The following is a 22,019-nucleotide window of genomic DNA, read 5'->3' on the forward strand; positions in this document are numbered from 1 at the left end:
ATGGAGTTACATATTACAGTCATAAACCTTAATAGGAGCATCAATAATAATCACTGACTGTCGATGAAAGTACTCTGCTGTATTCTATAGAATGTTGGGCTGTTTTGAACATCAACACTGACTTTTTTCTTCTCTTTAATTTTTAGAATGTAATAAATGACATAACAGTTTCACATTGCTCTCATAAAAACACATAGAATTTTTTGGTTTTGTTTCTGTTTTATTAGGAAACTTTGATTCAGTCTAACGTAAAATTAAAGCTAAAATCTAGGTTATAGGAAATAATAAGAAATAAGATTAAAATGTTTCATGTAGTCTTTCTGAACTTGTCACTCCCTAACATCGCTTAACTCTGTCATGTCACTTTCTATAAAATTTTCATCCATTATATATAACCCTTCTGTAAATTATACAATGTTCACCCCACTAAAGATTAAGACCTTGTGATCTAAGAGCATGATGTGGTTTAACCCCAGCCGGCAGCCAGGACCACGCAGCCACTCCCGCAGTTCTTCCTCTTCCCCCCAAGAGGGGCAGAGAGAAAAGGAGGGGGAAAGAAAGGGAAAAAACCTCATGGGTTTAGATGAAGACAGCTTAATAGAACAACAGAAAAAGGAAAATAACAATAATAATGGTAAAAGAATATACAAGATAAAGTAATACAACACAAGTCACCCTCACCACCTGGTGAATTGGTTACCCAGCTCACCCGGAGCAGTGATCACAGATCCTCCACCCCCTGGCCAACCCCCATTGATATACCAAGCATGACATCTATGGTACAGAATATTCCGTTGGCCATTCTGTTGTTCTATGCTCCTTCTCAGCTTCTACAGGAAGCTGGAAAAAGTCCTTGAATAGTATAAACATCCCCTAGCAACAACTAAAACAATATGCATTATTGACATTCCTGTCATACCAAGTCTGAAAACACAGCAACCAATAGAAAGAAAGTTAACTTTATCCCAGCTGAAACCAGGACAGAGCACTCTACAGGAGTGCTGGTTTTTTTGGTTAAAGAACTGTTCTGGAGTTCAGAGTAGTTTTGTATAGCTTGGTTACAGGTTTCCTGCATGATTTTGGACAAGTCATTTAATCACCGTGCCTGTCGCTGTGCGTACACTGCAGATGTTATTTTAAAACATTCATCTGATACTCAGATATGACATTAATGGCACCTATTTGCAGCTCCCTATGGATTGTTAAAGACTGAGATTTTCAAGAATGCATCACAGCGTCTCTTTGGATTCTTCTGAAACTCCCAGTTAGGAAACGTGTAGAAGTTATTCTGCAGCTCAGGGAAGGAGACGGTGGAGCCCAGTCTAATGACAGCTGTAGATAAAGCATTGTTATATCTTTGATACAGCCTGGATAGTTCAGACTCAATTCTACACCGTACATCTCCTTCTATATCATCTTTATCTATCCCACAACATTGCAAGTTCTATCTTTGTATTACTGTTCTCTGTTTTGAAATGAGAAAAATATTTTTTTATAACAAATCAACTTTCTCGTATTTTGTGCTTGTCTTCTGCTAACATGCAAGACCAAGAGATGTATTTGCTAAAAACTTTATAGAATTCTAATGCAGTCTGTCTAGCAGAACCACGTGCTTCAAAGCTTTGTATAAAGAGCTTAGCTTTTCCTAGACTAAAATTGTTTTCCTTAACCTCTTTTCTTTTCTTTTTCCTGGTAAGGAAACATATATCTTTATTAAAGTGATGTTTATTTCTGGTCTCCTTTTTGACTATTTAAGTTTCCTTTCATGATCATGAAGGTTTTTGTGGCATATTAAGATATATTCTCCTTTGCCAGTAGAATTGCCTAGTCTCTTGTAATACTTTTATTTGATCCTGCTTCAGATTTTTGTTGCAGCTTCTGCCTATACACTTCACTTGTACTTTGTCAGACTCTTCATCATGAATTAGAAGACAAAAGGGAACAATTTCATTGTGATATGCATGTTGTTCTCTTAGCATAGCAGTCCATTATATATTTGTACCTTATAACTTCTCTGCTTGATACGAAGAGAATGAATGAATAAGACATCTTCTGTTTTGTCACACACATACTTCAGTTGTGCCTAACAAATGCTTTGCTATTTGCAGAATCTCCATCCTTGGAGATATTCAAAAGCTGCCTGGACATGGTCCTGGGCTCTAGGTAGCTGTACTCAAGCAAGGGGGTAGACCAGATGACCTCCAGAGGTCACTTCCAACCTCAACCATTCAGTGATTCTGTGAAAGCTCTAGAACATCTTATGAACTGATGCTACAGTTTGCAGATATTTACCAATATAAGCACTGACTTTGTAATATCTCTGCAGTGGTGAGGCAGAATTCAAATGCTGACATCTTACTCTGGCTCCTTCTTTCCAAGTTATGTGTTGTGTCACGCAACATATATAGCAAAGTTAGGGTCTTGAAGTATGTCCTAGTCTTGACATTTAAATGGATATGCACATGTGTTCCTGTAGATCTGCATTGATTCTCAGTGATCTGACTGTGTATGGTAGTTTGAAACTTCTGGCTACGCCAAGTTTTCTCTTTGTAATGTTTACATGGCGTGCAGAAATGTTCTCAAGAGTATCTGGAACGTTTCGTTTGAAAACTCTATACAATCTATTCCACTCTATAGACAAGTAATTGTTTTTTTCACTTACTGAAATTCCTTCTCTGGATGCATTTTACTGGTCCCTGCGTTTCAAATGACCATTAGTCTTCACCATAGGAGATATGTCCTCATTGAGAGGTGTGCATATAATAAGACATTTTGTGCATACTTTGGGTGTAAGACAGAGGTATAAATTACTGCCACTAATGGCCTGATGATAACAAATTGTTATTGTTATATGTAATCTGCATATAAGAATGTCTTCAAAAAGTCATTATCATGCTGCCTGTGTGCCCAGGGGCAATCTTATACTATAGCATTTCAGTCTTTCAAATTACAAAAAGCTAATATAACTCTTGATGACATTTACAGAAATGTATAATGGCACTCCTTTCAGTTCTCTCACAGAAATTATTCTCAGTGAAGTTAAAGGGAGTTCTGCATATATAAGAACTGCAGGATCTGGCACTTCTTAAAATCAAAGCTTCATTTTTTTCTTGAGTGGCATGAGCTCAAGAAAATGTTAAGTCAAAATTTTTTTAAAATTCATTTTCCATCTTAAAATGCCTCAGCAATGTAAGTTGTATTTAACTTTCAATGCTCTTTGGCAGAGAGTACACGTTCTAAATTTCTTCTCATAGTAAGTTGTTATGTCAGAGTTATAAACCCCTGAAAATTGGCATTTTGTAATGGAAGTGCTGACAGGACCTTTATTACACCAGTACAAATAGGCGGCATTCCAATAAATGCTGGTTGGTTTTTTTTATAGTCTGGTGGTTGTTTTCTGTCACTGTATTTCAAAGTGAACATTATAAAAAAAGCAATAGGATACTAGAAATACACTGATACGGCTTGAATTTGGCCCTCTAACTGTTGTAACAATACTTCAATATGGGTGATATGTCTTGATTCCAGGTTCTGTTTTAAAGGACTGTTATATGATCTACTGGTAAATTGTTTTAAATTCTTAGAATGTGCATGTGTATGTTCTGTATGGTATTGGAAGAGAAAAGAATTATCATGGCATGGGGAAGTGGATGTTAAGTTGCTTAGTGTGAAACTCACTTAAATGCCAAGGACACATCACATTTAAAAACCAAAATGTTCCTGCTTAAGTTTTATTTTTCTTACTATTGTATTCATAGTTTACATTCTAGAAAGAAAGACTCACTTCAAACATCTGTGATTGTCTTCATAGTTGTGAAGACTGTGATCTTTTCCAGAGCCTAGAAGTATGTCACTGAAGTAAGAATTGAAGGGTGTTTGTGAAGTGAGGAAGGTGAATAACATAGGATGGAATTCCTGGAACTCTTCCACCACCTACCAAAAGTACTATAAATTTCATTGAATCTGCTTGAGATTTAGCTTTACACATAAGAGAACCCCAAATCAATGTAATGTGTAAAACCGTAAATCTCACAGTGACCTAAGGGGCTTCGATACCTATCTTTCATTAGTTTCACCTCCTGGACTGCACTTGTAAGTACGCATTCATAGAAGGAATAAGAATAAGAATCCATTGTCCCTAAAGAGAAATACAGATGGCAAAGCCTTGGGATATTTTGGCTTTTTATTTATCTTTGCAGCATTTTATTGGAATCTGGTAACACAGTAATGGAAAGTTCTTGGTTCAAATGCAAAATATAACCATTATTTTATCAAAGCATCATAAAACACAGTATTACTTTCTGAAACTTTTTGGTTAAAATAACAAGATAATAGAATTAACTAGAATATGTAGATTTCAAAAATGATCCATCAGTCTATGCAAATTGCTGTGTTAATAATGTATTTTTAATGCTAGGCACATTTGACAGCCATTTCATCTCTCTTTCTAAACTAGAGCTTGGCAACCTGCATTAATTCTTACACTTTACAGATGTAACATTCAATGCACATGCCATGTAGTGATGTGATTCGAATAAAGTAAAGCATGTCAAAGCAATGTGATTATTAGTAAACAAGTTTGTGGCTGGCTTGTTGAATACAGAAGAGAAAAATGAGAGGCAAAAGCCAGTGCTGCTTTAGCATATCTTACATCTTCACTGGCCTGAATTTGCTTCAGATTAGGGGAATGTCAATCATAACTGGCACCAGGGGATTCAGAGGAGATAAACGGGCATAACATCAGAGCGGGCGAGATTAAAATCAGGTATGTTTGGTACAGTTCAGACAACTGTGGTAACTGTGTAGCTTGAACAGACCCAGAGCCCAAAGTTTCCTGGTTTGACTTGCCATAAGTATCTGTAAGTAAAAAGAGAGAGAGGTGGTATGTCCTAATTATTTCTCTAGCCTGTTAACAATAAAACTACTACTGTTTCAGACTCAATGCGTGCTTCTACATCATTATTTCTTCAGCAGGGATTTTCAGTCCTTCCTTCAATGGGTTAAAAACTCAAGGTACAAATGGTAAGAGTTGCTACTAGACTGCAAGTGACCATACAGGTATGTTTGATTATAGCTCTCCTGGACTAAAGGTCAAAGGAAAGTTTTAGAATACTTAAGAGACAATTATCTAAAGTTCAGACTTTTCCAAAGGAATAGAACTAGAAATTATACGGACTATTATCTAAAGTTCACATTTTTCAAAGGAAAAAGGTAGGAGGAAATGCTTATCCCATCACTTTGTTGTTAATTTGTCTGGGGGTTTTTATTCTGTCAAAAATTTATTTACTACAAGTTTGGTATCACAGTAGTATTAACATGATTATTCGTATTTCTGAGAAATTTTAACATCTGAGAATGATATAATCTTATACATGATTAAAGATTACTTTGCTCATGATTCAAAATTCCCAGCAGCACTTTTTATTTCTGCAAAGGAATACATGACCTGGAAACGTGTTTACTTTTTTTACTCATAAGTTGATTCAGCAGTTCAATTCTGGCATACGCCATTATTATTTAGGCCTATTGGTAAAGAAAAAAAAATAATCAGATACAAAATATGTGACATTTTCCAATTCTTCTCCTCATCAGTACATTTTCTACCATGAAAATGGCAGAAATTTCCTATGTTCTTTTTGGTGGGTGTCTTAAGGGATTCCAGAAAGTCCAGGTCTCTAGAAAAATAAAAATTCATTCAGATGCTTGCTAATGTGTCACAGGAACGTTTTGTGAATTGCCATTATATATGTCAGTACGGCATGTGACTTACTATAGTGCAGGAGAGACAGTTTGATCAGTCAGCTGAATTTTTATAGCACAAAAACTTTTTTCTTTTGAACCTGATGTCTACTATCAAATTTGATAGCAGTCATCAATCTGCTTTTTTGAAGACATCACAGATTTTTGACATTCATGAAAAGCAGGTCAGTTTGAAATACCTGTGAATGCTTCAGTGCCCATATGGTTTGGCTCTCATAAATCAGATAAAATATACTATAAAAATGGTCTCTTTTTATTTTCAGATTATTTTATAAGCCTTCTACTTGAATAGTACATTTATGCCTTTACCATACAGATTAGGCAAAGGGTCATCTTTCCTGTAAACTGCTGTTCAACAGGATTTTGAGAGATTCAGTCATCAAGGACGATCTAGTACATGTGTAAAATATGATACAATACAGTTGCATATATATATTAACATATATACATATATGAGCTGTCATAAAAATGTATTTGGCGTGCATAAATACATCCACATTGAAAATACTAAGTTTAATCATGAAACAAAAAATTGTTATACTAATACTAATGAAGAGATTGTTTTTTCATCTACTAACAATTGGCAAATTTATAACACGCAAACTCAAATTTGTTCCCTTTTAATCTGGTATTCCTTTAAAAAAGTGTTACAGCCTAAGGTAGAAGCAAAAAAACTGTCTTATGTAAACACGGGTGGATCTCAAAGCATTTTAATGGCATTCTTTTGGAAGCAAGAAACTGATGCTTCTAACTTGTCCTTAAGTGTAGTCTGAAACCTACAAATCGGTTTTCCAGCTCAGGGCCCGTCCACGAACCATGTTCTTTTACAAGGTGAGCACTTGATGAGGGTATGCTTGAGTTACCGCTTCTGGTTTTTGTGTTAGATCAGAAAGCAGGTCATGAATATTCTTTCCCACTGCTTTTGTAATTACGAGAATAAAAAAGATTTCAAGACAGTTGAGTTGACAGAGAGATATCACATTTGGGACTACAAATAGTGGATTGTTGGGGCTGCATTCATTGGTCTTGTTCCTGCAGTGTGATACTACCAATCTAAATATGTGTTTATTATAAATCCTTTCATAGAAGGGTATGTATTCTTGAGAAAATATGCAAAGAAATAATGATTAAGGTATGGATATAGCTCATGGAGTGTATATAGAGACTTTCTGAGAGACCTCTGTCTTTGGGCAACTTTATTATTTCCCAGTCTCTAAAATGGGGATTGGAATCTTTCCTATATTCCACTATTTCTGTTGTTGGGTTTGAATTTTGAATAAAACCAAAAATACCAGTATTACTACAGATCTTTTGAAAATCTGTGTTTAACGTTGTAAGGTCTCCAGTACTGAATAGTATTACAGGAGGCACATATGTGAATTAATACTTACGCAAAGAGCTGAAATACTATCTTAGCATTCTCTTGAATGTTCCCTTCTAGTCCATTTGCAGATGACTGCTAAATATGATGTAGCTAACAGTTCTTAGAATGTCGTACATTTTGGTTCTTCTGCCTGTACTTTGGTAGTTTCCACTGAAACCTTGATGATAAAAACTTGAAATAACTAAGTAATTAAGTTATTATGTGAGAATAGAAGCCATATATGAACTGAGAAAGGGAAGGAACTGTCCTTGTCTTTTCATTCCCAAAAAAGCAGGGAGAATCACAGTAATGATATTCTTGCTGCTCTTCTACTTGTGCCAAAGGACCCTCTATTACAGAGAATCTGTTTAAGACTAAAAAATGTACACAAAAAGATGGCTCTAATAAACATGAAGAAACATTTATTTCTGTCACTCTAGTGTTTCCAGCTGTAAAGTTTCCAATTAAAATTCTTCCTTCACGTAAGTAACATATCCAACATAGATAATAATTTCTACCACGAAGTCCTTAATACCATTAATGATTTGATCTTTCTGAGAACATTGTAAAAGGGATAGAAAAAGAAACACAGAAAAGAGCTATGTAGGTGTAAGGTTACACAGCAGGGAAATCCACTGATCTCAAAATATGAGAGACCTTGAGGGAATTAAAGAATTGCAGTAACATGTGCAGAGAAAATGACACTTGGATGTAAACTGACTGCTTCTGGCTTTTACTTCTGTTCTGGCATTGTATTGTCTGACTTAAAATTGCAACGTGCATTCTTGTACAAAGTGGAAGATGAAGAAGTTGACTCCTGTCTGCTAATTTCACATCCAGATTGATGTCAGTGCCATTAAAGTCACTCATGTCCGTCAAATCCAAAAGTAGCTCTGTATTAAAATTATCACATTTACTACTTCTCAAAATCTTTCATCCAAGAATCTCAAAAGAGATCAGGGGGCGTTGAGAACAATTGGAATCTGCAGGAAGCACTTTGCCCTGTGGTAACCATGTCCTCAGTTGTGATTATTCAAACTACTTTTGTCTAGAAACCACACTGGACATCTTGTAAAGACCTTCTGCATTGTCATTCTTTGTTCCAGCTGTGAGGGAGATATTCCTGTAACAGTCTCTTTCACGGTTGTTTTGCAAATCTGCTCTCATGCAATGATCTGACTGATTTGGGTTTATGTTTAAAAAAAGGTAAAAATGAGCCCCAGATCTAAACTGTAGTTATATATTCCTGAAGCTGTGTTACTCTGACCTTACACTGATGCAAAAATTTGTGATGAGTTAAGACAGTTATTAAGATCACTTATCTTACACTATCCCTTAAGCCTGCAAGACAGAATATAGCTCCTAGTCCATCCCGTGTTGTTGGTACACCATCAGTGAAATGGCTTTTAATAGGACTCTGGCATTTCAATGAACTTCTTCAATCCCTTCCCCACACAGAAGAGTACAGAATTCAGGGAGGCTCATTTTGATGGAGAATGCCAAAGGATCTCTTGAATATATCGCACTGACTGGAGGTAAAGACTTAGCATCTCTCTTTGCTTGAGGCAGGTTACCTCAAAGCTATATTAACAGAGAGGAGGGGTTTTTTATGCATTTAATTTTCCCTGTTTTGCTAAAAGTAACATGAATAAATAAATAACCTGAACAGCGCTATAATGAAGGATCAGTGGGTTAATTGGAAAGATGAGTGGAAAGTGATTGTCCCCTCTCCTGCTGAGCACCTGCTGCCAAGTTAATTCATGCAGCAGTGCTGGAGGTTGTTCCTGGAGGAGATTCCTGCTGTTTTGTCAGCTACAGGTAAGGGGAATGTCCACAGAGAGGAGAAAGCAAATCAGATAAATTGAGTTTATTGCTAATCAGCCGCTAGGATTTATTTTCAAGTTCTAGGAACCAACTAAAACGTCAATTAGAGAGTCATTGTTCTTCACTCAAGAGTTGCGTCTCCAGCAACACCAAGGTATATTTATTTTAGGACATAGCAGAGAAGGAGAAGGAATTTCTTGGTAAGCAAAATTCTCAGGGCAAAACAGAGTACTTGCCATCCATTGGCAAAACCCTTCGGTCATTTCATTTTGCTTTTCCTATTGACTGCTTCTGATTGCATGTTTCTTTCTAGGCACAACAAATTTAACTTTAGTCTAACGCAGCAGTTTTTAACAACAACAAAAAAAAAACTCTGTAAAAAAAGGAAAGGTTACTCTCTTCTCTCCTTGTCTTGCACATCTTCTTACGTAGTGCTATCTATTCAGTCATTACAATTTCTTTTACACTTAAATAGTTCAGCTAAATGTCCCAAATATCTTGAGTATGTTTTACTTTATCTCATTTCTTTTGAACTTGAATTGATAACCATTACTGGTACCAGGTAGTTTCTTATACTCGGAATAGCTTCACAGACTGGCAGAAATGGGCACTTTATTTTCCTTTTCCCCCCCTCTTTCCTCTCGTTTTTTCTGCCCTCTTCTATTTGTCTCTTTGTAGTACTCTTCCTTTTTTACTTTATTTTACTCTCTGATTCTGGCTTATTCAAATTTCCTGAACCAGGCAGAGTAGCAGTGAGCATGTCAGAAGGATGGAAGGGATCTGAAGCTGTCACCAGCAAGAGCAGCTTCTTTTTTTTTTCATTTCTTCCCAAAGCAGGTACCTTACTTCTTTTGCATATCTGTAAAGGGCAGGGATGCTGGGGCTCAGCATATCAGTCGTTTCCTCCAGCTTGGGCAGAGGACTGTACCAGGCATATAGGAAGGAACAGGCTGTATCAGTACAGATTTCTAGAGCACAAGAAGTCACTGTGTTAAGATAAGTGTAAAAGTCTCTAGAGTTCTGAATAAATAACTACAGAAGTGACACTTCTGAGTGGGATTTGCCTCACAGAAAGAAAGAGCTGGAAATTGAGCCCCACATAGTTTTTTTTCTCCTTTGAAAGGTTAAAGCAAAAGGATTAAGGATGCAATTTATGCTGAGATATTTTTAATTTTGCAGGAGAAAGTCAAATGGACATATAAATTTGTTGTTCAGTATTTGAAAATGGGGGATGCAGAGGACAAAAATAATGCTATCAGAAAAAACGTGTACCTTTTACACATTACTATAGGGGTGGTAGTCACTCTTACTTTGGTAAAGCTATACACGTCAACATTCAAGGAAACTTAGCTACAATATTATTTTACTAACATAACGTTTCCCTTTGTTCCTTGCAGTTCAGCTAGACAGCAAGTATGACACTGGAAATGGTTTAACTTGCACACGTGTGTGTTTAAATCTCTGACGTTCACCGAAGAAGGAGGAGCGCAGTTTTTGCTTAATTCTAAATGTGTGCTAATTGTTGACTTAAAACATATTTGACTTTTCCACTGCATCATAGTGGCACATATAACACCGGGTATCATCGAGGAGTTTGGTCCTGTTTGAGTTGTCAGAATTCTTAAGAGCTTATACCTGAAATTTATCTTCAGTAAACACATATGCTTCCTCTAATTTTAAAAAGGGCACAAGGAAGGACTAGACTATTTATATAGCTCCAGGGTGCCATCAGTTTTGATGTGACTGTTTCTAACTTGAATAGATAAAAACTCGGGATTCCTGGAAAGAAAAATCATTAGGAATCCTTTTTGTTCTGCAAGGGTATCATGAAGTGACCATATTTATACTGCTTTATAAAATAATTAATTTGTAGGTTGATATTCATGTGTTACATACTCTAAATGCTACAAAAAATGCTGAAATTATTACATAACCTGCAATATAAATTATAGTAAGAACCTCTTAGGCTGTGTAAGTGTGATTGGTAGGTAATTCCACCATGGAAGGGATACAGTAAGACTGCAAAATCAAAGACCCAGAACTTCAGGAGGAGCCTACTTGAAGTTCAGATTCTTAGTCACTGAATGGGAAAACAAGCTTTCTTTGTTCTCTTGTATGAGACAATTACCTCATGTGCTTAAATATCAAATAATCTTTCTTCATGTTTTGTTTTATGGCAGTAATAAGTCAACTATAGGCGTTATCTACTGATTGATATCTTGATATAGGTTTAGGACATGATAAACTTTAGTCATGTTTCATTCTGTAATCATTATATTCTCTAACTACCTTTATTCCTTATTAACATGCCTCCTTATGAAGAAGGACTTCAAGACTAAAGCGCTGCATTTTAATTTTATTTTTTTGAATGTGAAAAATGTCTTTACAGTATTTGCTTCATGAACATTTCCCCTTTCTTCCTTCTTTGCATCTTTCTCTGGCTTTTGTACTTCATAGACTGCGAGCTATTTCGAGCATGCGTGTGTCTTTTACTTTGAGGCACAGAAACATGCTGCACAAATACTGTCAGAAATGTTCCTGGTGATCACTGTTAGTACAAATTGAACATTTCTGAACTATGTCATGTTTTCATGTGACAACCTGACCAGTACTTAGATCAAAGTAGATACAAAGCTTTCTTACAATCAGTGTATGTATATGCATACACATGTTTTCATGCACTTCAGGTACATTTTTTTGTTTCAACTGAAGAATCGGGTCTTTGTTATATCTGTCATATGAACACTGCCTGTCTTCCAAGTCTTCTCTTCCTTGTGCCTGCCACATAACTCTCAGTAATTCCTTTCCTTCCATGGAATAGCATTTAGTGGCTGCATGTGCCCATTTTATAGCATAAAATATAAGGAGGCTTACTTTCGTTCATGATACTTCATGAAAATTAACTTCAGTAGCACAGGGGAAGAGAGGTTAATGAAAGGAGCTGCAATCTCCTTCTCCCAAATCTGATGTGCAGCTTTATTTTTAAATTATCATCGGATTCCTCAGTAACACACACACACATTCCTTTTCTGTGTCTGCCGGAATCTTTTTATTAAGTTGTGGTGTTATTTTTGATGAAAGAACACAAAAAACCAAACTAGTACAAGTCAACCTGCACTCTATTAGTATATAACTCATAATACTGAGTTAAATTTTTTTCATTCCACAGAATACAGCAGTTAAAAGCTAAAGTGAATATTTAAGTATGTAAATAAATCAGTGTTTTGCATATTTGACATGCTGACTAATCATGTTTTATACATGAGCATTCTGGCACATACAAGATCGTTCATATTTGATAGTAGTGTTTGTTAAATGGCTAGAATCTAAAATTCTTACAAGTATACACAATAGAATCTATGTGATTACCCTAAGTAAAGTCAACTTGTAATCATTTTGATGGTGAGCTGAGAACTGAGTGACTATGAGAGGTTGAACTGTGTAACGTAATGTTACGTCTGGGTAGGATGTTATGTAGTTATATGCCTCTCTATGTTTCTAAAATTAAGTATCTGTATGTGTGTGCAGAGGTAAGAATGTCCTAGGCTCACTTTCTCTAGCTTCATTCATAGGAGACACATTCTGGTTTGATTTGTTCTGTTGACATTATTGAGGCTCAATAAATGTTTAGATTACTGAAAGTTAAGCCTACAACTTTTAATACATTCAGTTTTTCCTTTGTTTGTCTTTATATTGTTTATTAATAAAGAAAAATCTTTTATAGCAGGGCAAAATATTGTGCAATTTGTGCTTATAATGCATGGAACATTTGTTTTAATTGATGAATGTGCTTTTTCAAGTTTGGGTTTAACATTTCATTTCTCTCTTTGTTGTACTGGTCGAATTTTTATGACTGTGTGACTTAAACAGTGATGAATCATGATGGGAAGGCATCTATAGGGATGTGTGCAGAGAATAAAGCGAGGGGTTGCCATTACGATCATACCACGTGACACAAGAAAATGCATATGTTGCACTCATTTATGTGGGGCACGGGCAGCCAGACAGAAAGGGAAAAAATTTCCATGTCCCATGCAGCTGGTATAATGAGTATAATAAAGCGCATATGTGTTTGTATAGAGGTTTTCTGAGCGCATTAAGAAAAAAGCTGTGGTTTTAGCAGTTACTCTATGTGGTGAAACAATGCAAATTTTCCCTTTTTCAGATAATACTCTCAGCATATTGGCAAAGCATAGTGGATTCAGCCGGCAGAAGCAAGAAGTGTATCTACTGCCAATTGTCATAAGCGATAGTGGGAATCCTCCCATGAGCAGCACTAGCACTCTCACTATTCGAGTCTGTGGTTGCAGCAGCGATGGTATTGTCCAGTCCTGTAACGTTGAAGCATACGTACTTCCCATTGGACTCAGTATGGGGGCCCTAATTGCAATATTAGCATGCATCATTTTGCTGCTAGGTATGTATTAATTTCAGAGCCTGGTGTGCAAAATTTTTCTGATTCCTAGGTGGCTATAAGTAAGCAAAGAAGTCACATAGAAGGACATACAATCTAATAGAATGTAACCTGCAGTACTGAAAGACCTGTCAGGACTGCATCCCTACCGTATGAAGAACCGAACAAAAACATATGAAACAAAGTCCCAATCTGAAGTAGTCTTACACACGAGTTACATAACAAACAGGTATGGAATATGAAACTGAAAATAAAATCAGGTATGTTAGGCAGCAAGGTGAACACAGTATATACTGTACGTGATGGAAAATGGATTTGTTGTATCTTCTAAGACTTGTACGAGTTTATTCTGGATTGCAATGGCATAAGAGACATTACAGTTTTACAAGATAAGAAGCACTGTATATTTTAATAAAACATACAAAATTTGTATACGACACCAAGCAAGTGAGGGAGAGAACAGTGAAGGAAGAGGCCTATTTCTGCGCTTTGCAGCTTCACTTTGTAACTGAGATTTACATCAGTAACTGAGATTTCAGCATTAAGCTGCAAAAACAACAGCATAACCAATTTAGAGCTTTTTATGCATCTGTCCATGATTCTGAAACTGATGTATCTAAGCTCTTTCTTTTTCCCTTACTGTCTCTTTCTCTTTTCAGTTATATAGTGTGAATCTGTTGCAACCCATAAAAAAAAAAGAAACCAATTTCCTTCTGTCACCAGGGCTATGTTTTCAGAAAAACACTCTAATTTTGGAAAACTCCATCCATGATGTAGATCACTATAGACTACGTTCAGTGAATGATGATAGCTTGACTTCACCTAGGTTTCTAACTTGTCCAAGGGGAAAGTTGTCTAAATATGAGGCTCAAACATGGAAGTATGCAAAATTTTATTGCTTATATAAAATTGAATTTCAGATTTAGATATGAGCTGATAATAGAAAACTACAGGACTAATTAGAGCTTCTGATCAAATTTGGATCACTTGAATGTGGTTGAAGTTATAGATCTTTCAGCTTTTCGCTACCCTTACTACTTTTATTCTCACAAAAAGCAACCTATCACCTTCCAGAACTGCGATTAACGTGTAGTGCTTTGATTGGAAATTTTTTACCTAATCAGCCTATGATGGTTTCTTTGCAGTCATTGTGGTGCTGTTTGTAACACTAAGAAGACACAAGAATGAGCCTCTAATCATCAAAGATGATGAAGATGTCAGGGAAAATATTATTCGCTATGATGATGAAGGAGGTGGAGAAGAAGATACAGAAGCTTTTGACATTGCAACTTTGCAAAATCCAGATGGAATTAATGGATTTTTGCCTCGTAAGGATATTAAGCCTGATCTTCAATTCATGCCCAGGCAAGGTCTTGCACCTGTTCCTAATGGTGTTGATGTTGATGAATTTATTAATGTAAGGCTTCATGAAGCCGATAACGATCCCACGGCTCCACCATATGACTCTATCCAGATTTATGGCTATGAAGGAAAAGGGTCAGCGGCTGGTTCCCTTAGCTCATTGGAGTCCTCTACATCAGACTCAGATCAGAATTTTGACTACCTCAGTGAATGGGGTCCTCGCTTTAAAAGACTTGGAGAACTTTACTCAGTCGGAGAAAGTGACAAAGAAACTTGACAGTGGATTACAAACTTTTTCACTGTTGACTTAATGATCATGTAATATTCTAGGGCCACTGCTGTTAGTTGAAACTAATGTGGCTTTTTGTTTTAGAGGCAAGTTTAGCGCCAGTCATCTATAAAATCAACTACATTGTAATGTTGAACCAAAAAAAAAAAAGTATATGTTAGGAGGTTAAGTCTTGTGGAGTGTGAAGTAAAGTATGTGGAGTGTCTAGAAGTCTTTGGATATTTGATATTCACTTGACCACTCTGAAGATGGAGATTCGGATCTTTGGTTATCTTCATTGAGTTGAAAAGAACAAAAAGAAATTGGTGCTTTCTTAGAAAATGGACTTGCAGGGATTTTGCTGTTGAACAGTAGCTCCTGCCAGTATGTGTAAAGCTAATGGTTTGTTTCTGCATTGCCAACAAAGATCCCACCACAGAAATGTTAAAAGCAATATCTTGGTCTTCTTAGCAATGCTGAATAGAAATAGCATTGTAAATTCCTACTGGCTTCTACTGTGCAGTGACCATACGTTGTACATACAGTAATTGTTGGCCACGTAACCACAGACTGAATATCATCCTTGAATATTGTGTCAAGCCTTAAAATATTCACATGTTCTTAATCCATTCCAGTGATGGGTATTAAATCCTACTAATGTGCAGAGATTCAGAGGCAGGGCTACAAAACCTTGCTTTGCAAAAGAATCTTTTTCTAGAAGAAGGATCAATGCTGTGCTTCGTCTTCTGAAAGGAAAGAAAAAACTGTGAAAGGGGATGGACTTACATATATGAAAGAATTGCTGATTTTATTGCTAAAGATCGAATTTATTTGTTTAATCTTTGAAATAAATATTTTATTGATGTCCATTACTGCTTTTATTTATTAAGACTGATAATCTATAGAGTAAGAAGATTATGAAGAAAACTAAATTATATCCGTTAGATTTTTTTTCTATATATAATGAATGTTTAATACATGTACATTTTGAAAAGAAAAATGACAAATTGTTGCAGATTAAAGCAGTAACCTATCCATTTGCAGTAGCTGAATTTTAAGAGAATGCTGGCAGGAATAAAATTTCCCAGAGAAAACTTTTGACAGTTTTATATCTTCTTCATAAATCTAGTACCTGGTGTTTTTAATACAAGCACAAACAGCTGGAAGTAAACTGGTTCATGTGAATATTTAAACTATAGACTTTTAGAAATCCACACATAACACAGTACAGTAAAAAACATGCTTATAGTTCTCCACTGTATTAGAGCAGGAACCAGTGTGTACATAATTTTACTGCTTATGTTATTAGCATTTCTTTTCTATAATATTCATAGTGATGCACCAGGGCTCTTGCACACAGAGAAAGAACAACACTAGAAGCTGCAAGCATACTCAATTTGTAATGAAAACTTGCCATTTAGAAGTAGCAATTGTATAATAAAACTACGTATACATGCAAATCATTTTAATTTTCTACTTTGTTTTGAAGCTATATTATTGTTTGTTTATTTACTCCATGTATTGTATTCAGAGAAACTCCTGTATTGTTTCCTACTTTGTGAAATATATTTTTATAAATACTTTTCTTGTTATTGCTTTTCTTTCAGTTTTACATGTACACCGCAGAAAGGAATCTGCCTGAATAACTTCATAGTTTGTTGAGGAATGTAGTGCCTTCAAAATAATTTATTTATTCATTGAATACAGTCAAAAAAAAAAAAAAAAAAAAGGATAATATTTAAAGCAATTTTTGACAGTCTTTGCAGAATTAGATATGCAGCAGCCTGTGACCACAGCAGTTATGTGTGTCCAATTCACTGCACTATGCTGAAAAATAACCTTACACATTTTTTGTTAAAGTACTGCTAGTAAAAACAATCCCCTCTCTTTAAGCTCCTCAGTAATGTTTATTCTGCAAACAAAAATGTCTTAATACATCATCCCCAAATTTGCATGTATTTCGAAATGGAAACATTTACTTTGCTTTAGCTATGGCATGGCTGGTTTTAATGACTGTAGTTTGTGGACAACTAACATGCTAACACCACTTCTATATGTATTATAAAGACTTTATTGAAATTAATGAAGTATCCAATTCATTTAAGTTACACCGCTTTAAAAAAAAATGCCTCTGAATAACTTTATCTAGCAATTTTGGTAATAATATAAACTAAACAGTGAAGTCATCTAAAGATAGAAAAGTGGCAGCCATCAAGATCTCAATGAAATCAAACATATTTATGTAAACAGACTGTAATAACAGTGAAACACATTCTTACTAATCACTTGCACCAAGTGCCAGGGTGTTCTGAATTGCCATGCCAAATCTAATAGTAGTATAAATGCAAAAGTCTGATTCAAAACTTGGACTGAGCCAATTTCTAGTCTACATCTCACTCCTGGGAGCAAAGGAAGGTACTGTGAGATATGGATCACATTATTGTCTATAGTCACATAAGCGTTTAGGGCAAGTAGCTCTGACTATGAGTTACAGTATGTACTGTAGTTTTGCAAAGCTCTTTTGTAGGAAAACTCACAAATGGATAACCTTCTGATTGCCTTTTTGATTGAAAGTTCCATCTGAGACCACGACAGCGTGTTCAGTAATAAGATTTCCAGGAAAAAAAATCCCATCACTGGCACTGTAGGAGAGGCAAAGCATGACAGAAATCTCATCATTGTCAGTCAAAAATAGCTAGTAGCTACTACTGCTGGGCATAGCTGTAAATTGTGCATTTATACAGGTTTTAAATATGAATATCTACAATGCAAAGGGGAGAAAAAAATTAATGAATTTGTGATCTGTCAATAGCAACGTGCTCTTTCTTGAAGTCACTGCCACTCCACCAAAGGGAAATGATTCATTCTGCAAACTAATCCTGTGCAATTTGAATATAAAATTTCTACCAATACATGTTAGAGGGTTAAATGTTGATCATTCAGTTTTCCAGTACTTGCTCTTTTTTTGACAATGAAATTAATTCAGTATAAAATTGTTTTTGGATAACAATGGTATTTAGGGGGATTAGAATCATATCGTTCTACATTTCACATCTAGATTTAGACATATTAGCAACATTCTTTTTAAGCATGTAAAATGGTAATTCATCTTTTTCAACAACACTTAATTAGCAATTGACTCATTGTAAGTGACAGGGAAAATGCATTAAATTAGAATTATTAATACTGATAAATTTGAGAATTAAATTCTCAAAATCCTTTACAAGTGCCAAGCGCCTTAGAGTCCCATTGATTCTGGCTTGCCTTCACCTAGCTATGTCTCATACTCATTTGTCAGAACTGCTAAAGTAAATCATCCCACACATAAAAGCTGGAATTCTAAGTTTTCGGCCTGGACATTGTCCAGACACAAAATTCAGCTCATGCATTTAAATATTCAAGTACTGTGAAGTGAATGTGTGTACGTGTTTACTAATTAAAACTCAGATGACTAAAGGTCTTCAACATGTTCTGCCCTTTACAGTAACTGAAAGCATATGCTATTTGTGTGCTGTGACCTTGAAATCAAGTCATGGAAAGCTCATTTAGACACAATACATTTTTCTGCTGATATCATTTATACCTTTTTGTCTATGCTGAATTTGAAATGACTGAAATATGCAGGAGAGAAAATGGCTGAAGATTTTCATTTAAATCAGCATTTGCTGATCACAGGAGAAACATTTAACACTATGGCAACTCCAAATACCATCAACTATGTCGCAGAGCAGCAGTAACAATTCTTAATCTGGAGAACAGACAGAATGTCTGCAAAATAGTATGTTCGAAATCACTTTATTTGTACAGCTCTTGGAGAGATGGATCTGCTGCTTTTAATATACAGAGAAAAATATATCCATGCAGTTGCATGTACCTATGTGTGTGGCAAATTTTTTAACGGCCTGCATCGTCATTGAATTCTAGAAATGGATAAACGGGCTTAGAAAGCTTCTCCAAGGCCTGTCCAGCTGGAGGAAACCGTGGCAGATAGTCTGTTTCTGTATCTGATTTTCTTGGGCTATAATTTCGGTCTTAATTGAGCTATTTGACTGTTTCTCTCCTCATTCCTCCCCCTCTCTCCACCAGTTCACCAATCCTGAGCTATAATACTGTGAATAAAATGTTAGGAAATAAGTTAATTAAGACCACTAATCTCTTTTTCTGCTGGTTTCAGATGGTGTGTTCAGTGACTGGAAACAAGCAGGTAGGCCAGGATAGTTAAGTTTGCCAAGCTCTCTTCCTTGTCTCTTATTATCCTATTTGTGTTTGAAAAAAAAAAGCAGAACAAAAACCCAATGAACAACTTTATGCATGTGGCTTACTGTTCAGATGTAGTCAGACGACTCTATTGTTACTAGAATGCATTCAAGTGCTGCATTGAAAAAATAAAAAGCATGACTAGAAGCAATACAAAAACCTATCATAGGAAGACTTATAGGGAACCATCTGGGTTACTTATACCAAAGGACTGTTTCTGTATTTTAAATTATACTGAATAATCTAAAGCTAATGATGGTGCTTTTTAGTTAATAGAAAGAATGTTCAGTAGCAACACACATTCAGAAGTATTTCTGACCAAGAGAAGTGAAAAGAACTTACTCAAAAAAAAATATTTTTCAGATTTGGAAACTTTTTAGCAGTGGCAGGATGTCCTAGCAAATTAAAGCTTAGTAAAAGGGGAAAAAAAAAGTGGGAGTATTCACCATTATTAGAGTTGCTTTCACAATGTAGCAGGTGTCATTAGCAGCAGATAGAAATAGAGAGAATTGATGGAGTGAGCAGTGGAAGCTTTCTGTAGTCTATCGTTCAGATAAGTTGGACTTGTATTATTTCTACATTTGTACACTATTTGTGCAAGATAATATTCTGGCTTTGCAAAAGGTGGAAACCAATTTAACTTGCTGTATAATTCACTGTGATGGGTTTTGTAATCACACTGCAAAATGAGTCTAGCTGCTGTATTATACAATACTGATACTGGCTTATGTGCTGCAGAACTAGTCCCTCTCCAAATAATGTCATAGTATTCTAAATGAGAAAATATAAAAGCCCTGACAATGCTTTTTGTGCAACTGCAAGTAAGACATCTTCCAAAATGGCTAATAAAAGCAAGCTGAAGCTCAGAGTTTCTGGCAGAGCCTTGTAAATGTGCTCATTAGCATTGCAACACAACTATTCCTTATTTTTCTCCCCCAACCCCCTCCCCCCCCCTTGCAAAAATTAAACCAGTGAAATGAACAAAATGAAAAATTGAGCCTTGTCTTCAGTGGGGATATGTAATAATTTACAAAGTTCCCTTTATTCTCCTTCCACTATTTCAGATGCTTGCTTGAATGAAGTCTGTGTGATGGTGACAGGTGGAAGGGATGAGTAGAGGTTACCCGTTTCATTACATGCATGGAGAAAGCATTTATAGTATGAGGGCAGTAGTACCCTCTCCTCAATTCTTGTCAAAATAAAAATGTTTCAGATGTTCTTCTAGGGAGTTCTCATCACCCCACATATATCCAGGGAAAGATCCTCCTCAATGTATACAAAGTAGAACTGTTCTTTTTTCTATCCATTCCCAATGAACTTTAAATCTGATACCGGCACCTCAAATTCCTATTCATCAACTGAACACAGGCCATCTATTCTGTGGTAGATACCTATATACAGACTCACTCCACAGTGCTTATGAACACATAGATTTGTTTCTTTACTGATGTGGAAAGGTTCTGATTTGTGAAGTTTGGAATCAACAGCCAGTAAGACAGAAGGCAAGTAGCACGGATAACTAATGGTAAAAGGATGGATGATTCTAGAATGGGTCCTCAGTTTGTACCTTACTTGGGCCTTTGTGTTTTCTAAGTCTAGCCTTGATGTTTTATCTTCAATATATTTTTTAACAGCAAGAAAGTCAACTTCCTGCTCTTCCTAACAGCTTGGTTTTTGAATTATAAAATAGGTCTTATGTTTGGGGGGAGGTGTGGGAGGTCTTTTTGTCATTTCCTTCTTTGTTAATGGAACTTTCACTGATGACAACATTGCATGGTTCATTCCGCCAAATTTCACAAGCTGACAGTTTTAACAATTAGTATGAAAATAAAAGATGTGCATTTTTAAAAACTGAAATATGATTTATATAATTGGAAGCAATGCAAAACCAGTTGAATCACCTTTAAAATAAACTCCAACAGTCTCACATTTCCAGCCACAGATATTATCACTTTTGGACTCATTGTCAAATACACTGGATACCTGTATTCACATGCAGTTGGTATGAGTTTTACAGGCAAGGGAATACCTCAGTCTCTTTAGACATTGTTGGGAAATAAGCTTCCTATATTTTATCAAAAAAGTACATCATTACTTAAACCTATGGACAAGGAAGGAATAGGTTTTTACACTCAAGAACACATGCACAAGTAGAATCCAGGGCTGAACTCAAAGTCTTGGTCCAGTGTCTCAGCTGTGAGATACGGGCAAGTGGACAGCTGATTAGAGGTAAGTAACAGATTATTTCAGCAATACATATGACCTCCCTCCTTCACACAACAAGGGGTCTTGTTGCAACTATGAAGCCCATGGTTATTTTGTGGGTTACCCGAGGCAGGGGGTTATCCCAGCCTCCTGCCGGGTAAGTTCCATGGCAAAGTGGTGAAGGTGGCCAAGAGCCTGTCAGCTACTGAATGGTAGATGTAGCTTTATAGTCTTTGTATTAAGAGAGCTTTTACAGTCTTCCAGTCAGCACTGGCTTCCTTTCAATTTCTGCAGGTTCAGGTCTTAACTCTTTCAAGCTGTAGCAACCCAGTATAACCTGTTATACCAAATAAAGGCAGGGTATTGTTAGGTAAAATGTCATTGCAACACAGAGCAGGAGATACAATTAATCCTTGCAGAAAAAGGTCAAGTATGAATCATCAAACGCTGTAGGTTTTTAATGGATATTTTCCAACCCTCTTATTTCACATGAAACAGCAGCCATTTATTTTATTGTATATAATATTTCTTCCTTAAGTAAAAGTAGCAGTTGATGATAAAGTGTC

The 22,019-nt window shown here is 36.0% G+C and overlaps 1 protein-coding gene across 1 annotated transcript in view; it reads left to right on the forward strand.

Annotated features, from left to right (window-relative positions):
• CDH8 (cadherin 8) overlaps nt 1–15,000 on the forward strand; it is a gene marked incomplete at its 3' end in the record, with an annotated part of 135,971 nt that extends 120,971 nt beyond the window's left edge. Inside the window, exons 10-11 of the mRNA XM_082489127.1 lie at nt 13,113–13,364; nt 14,507–15,000. Of these exons, the coding sequence (XP_082345253.1) occupies nt 13,113–13,364; nt 14,507–15,000 (746 nt within the window). The remainder of the gene's footprint in view (nt 1–13,112; nt 13,365–14,506) is intronic.
• Between the last annotated feature and the right edge of the window lie 7,019 nt (nt 15,001–22,019).

The sequence above is a fragment of the Vanellus vanellus genome (assembly GCF_965231255.1).
Source record: "Vanellus vanellus genome assembly, chromosome: 12".
Taxonomy (NCBI): Eukaryota; Metazoa; Chordata; class Aves; order Charadriiformes; family Charadriidae; genus Vanellus; species Vanellus vanellus.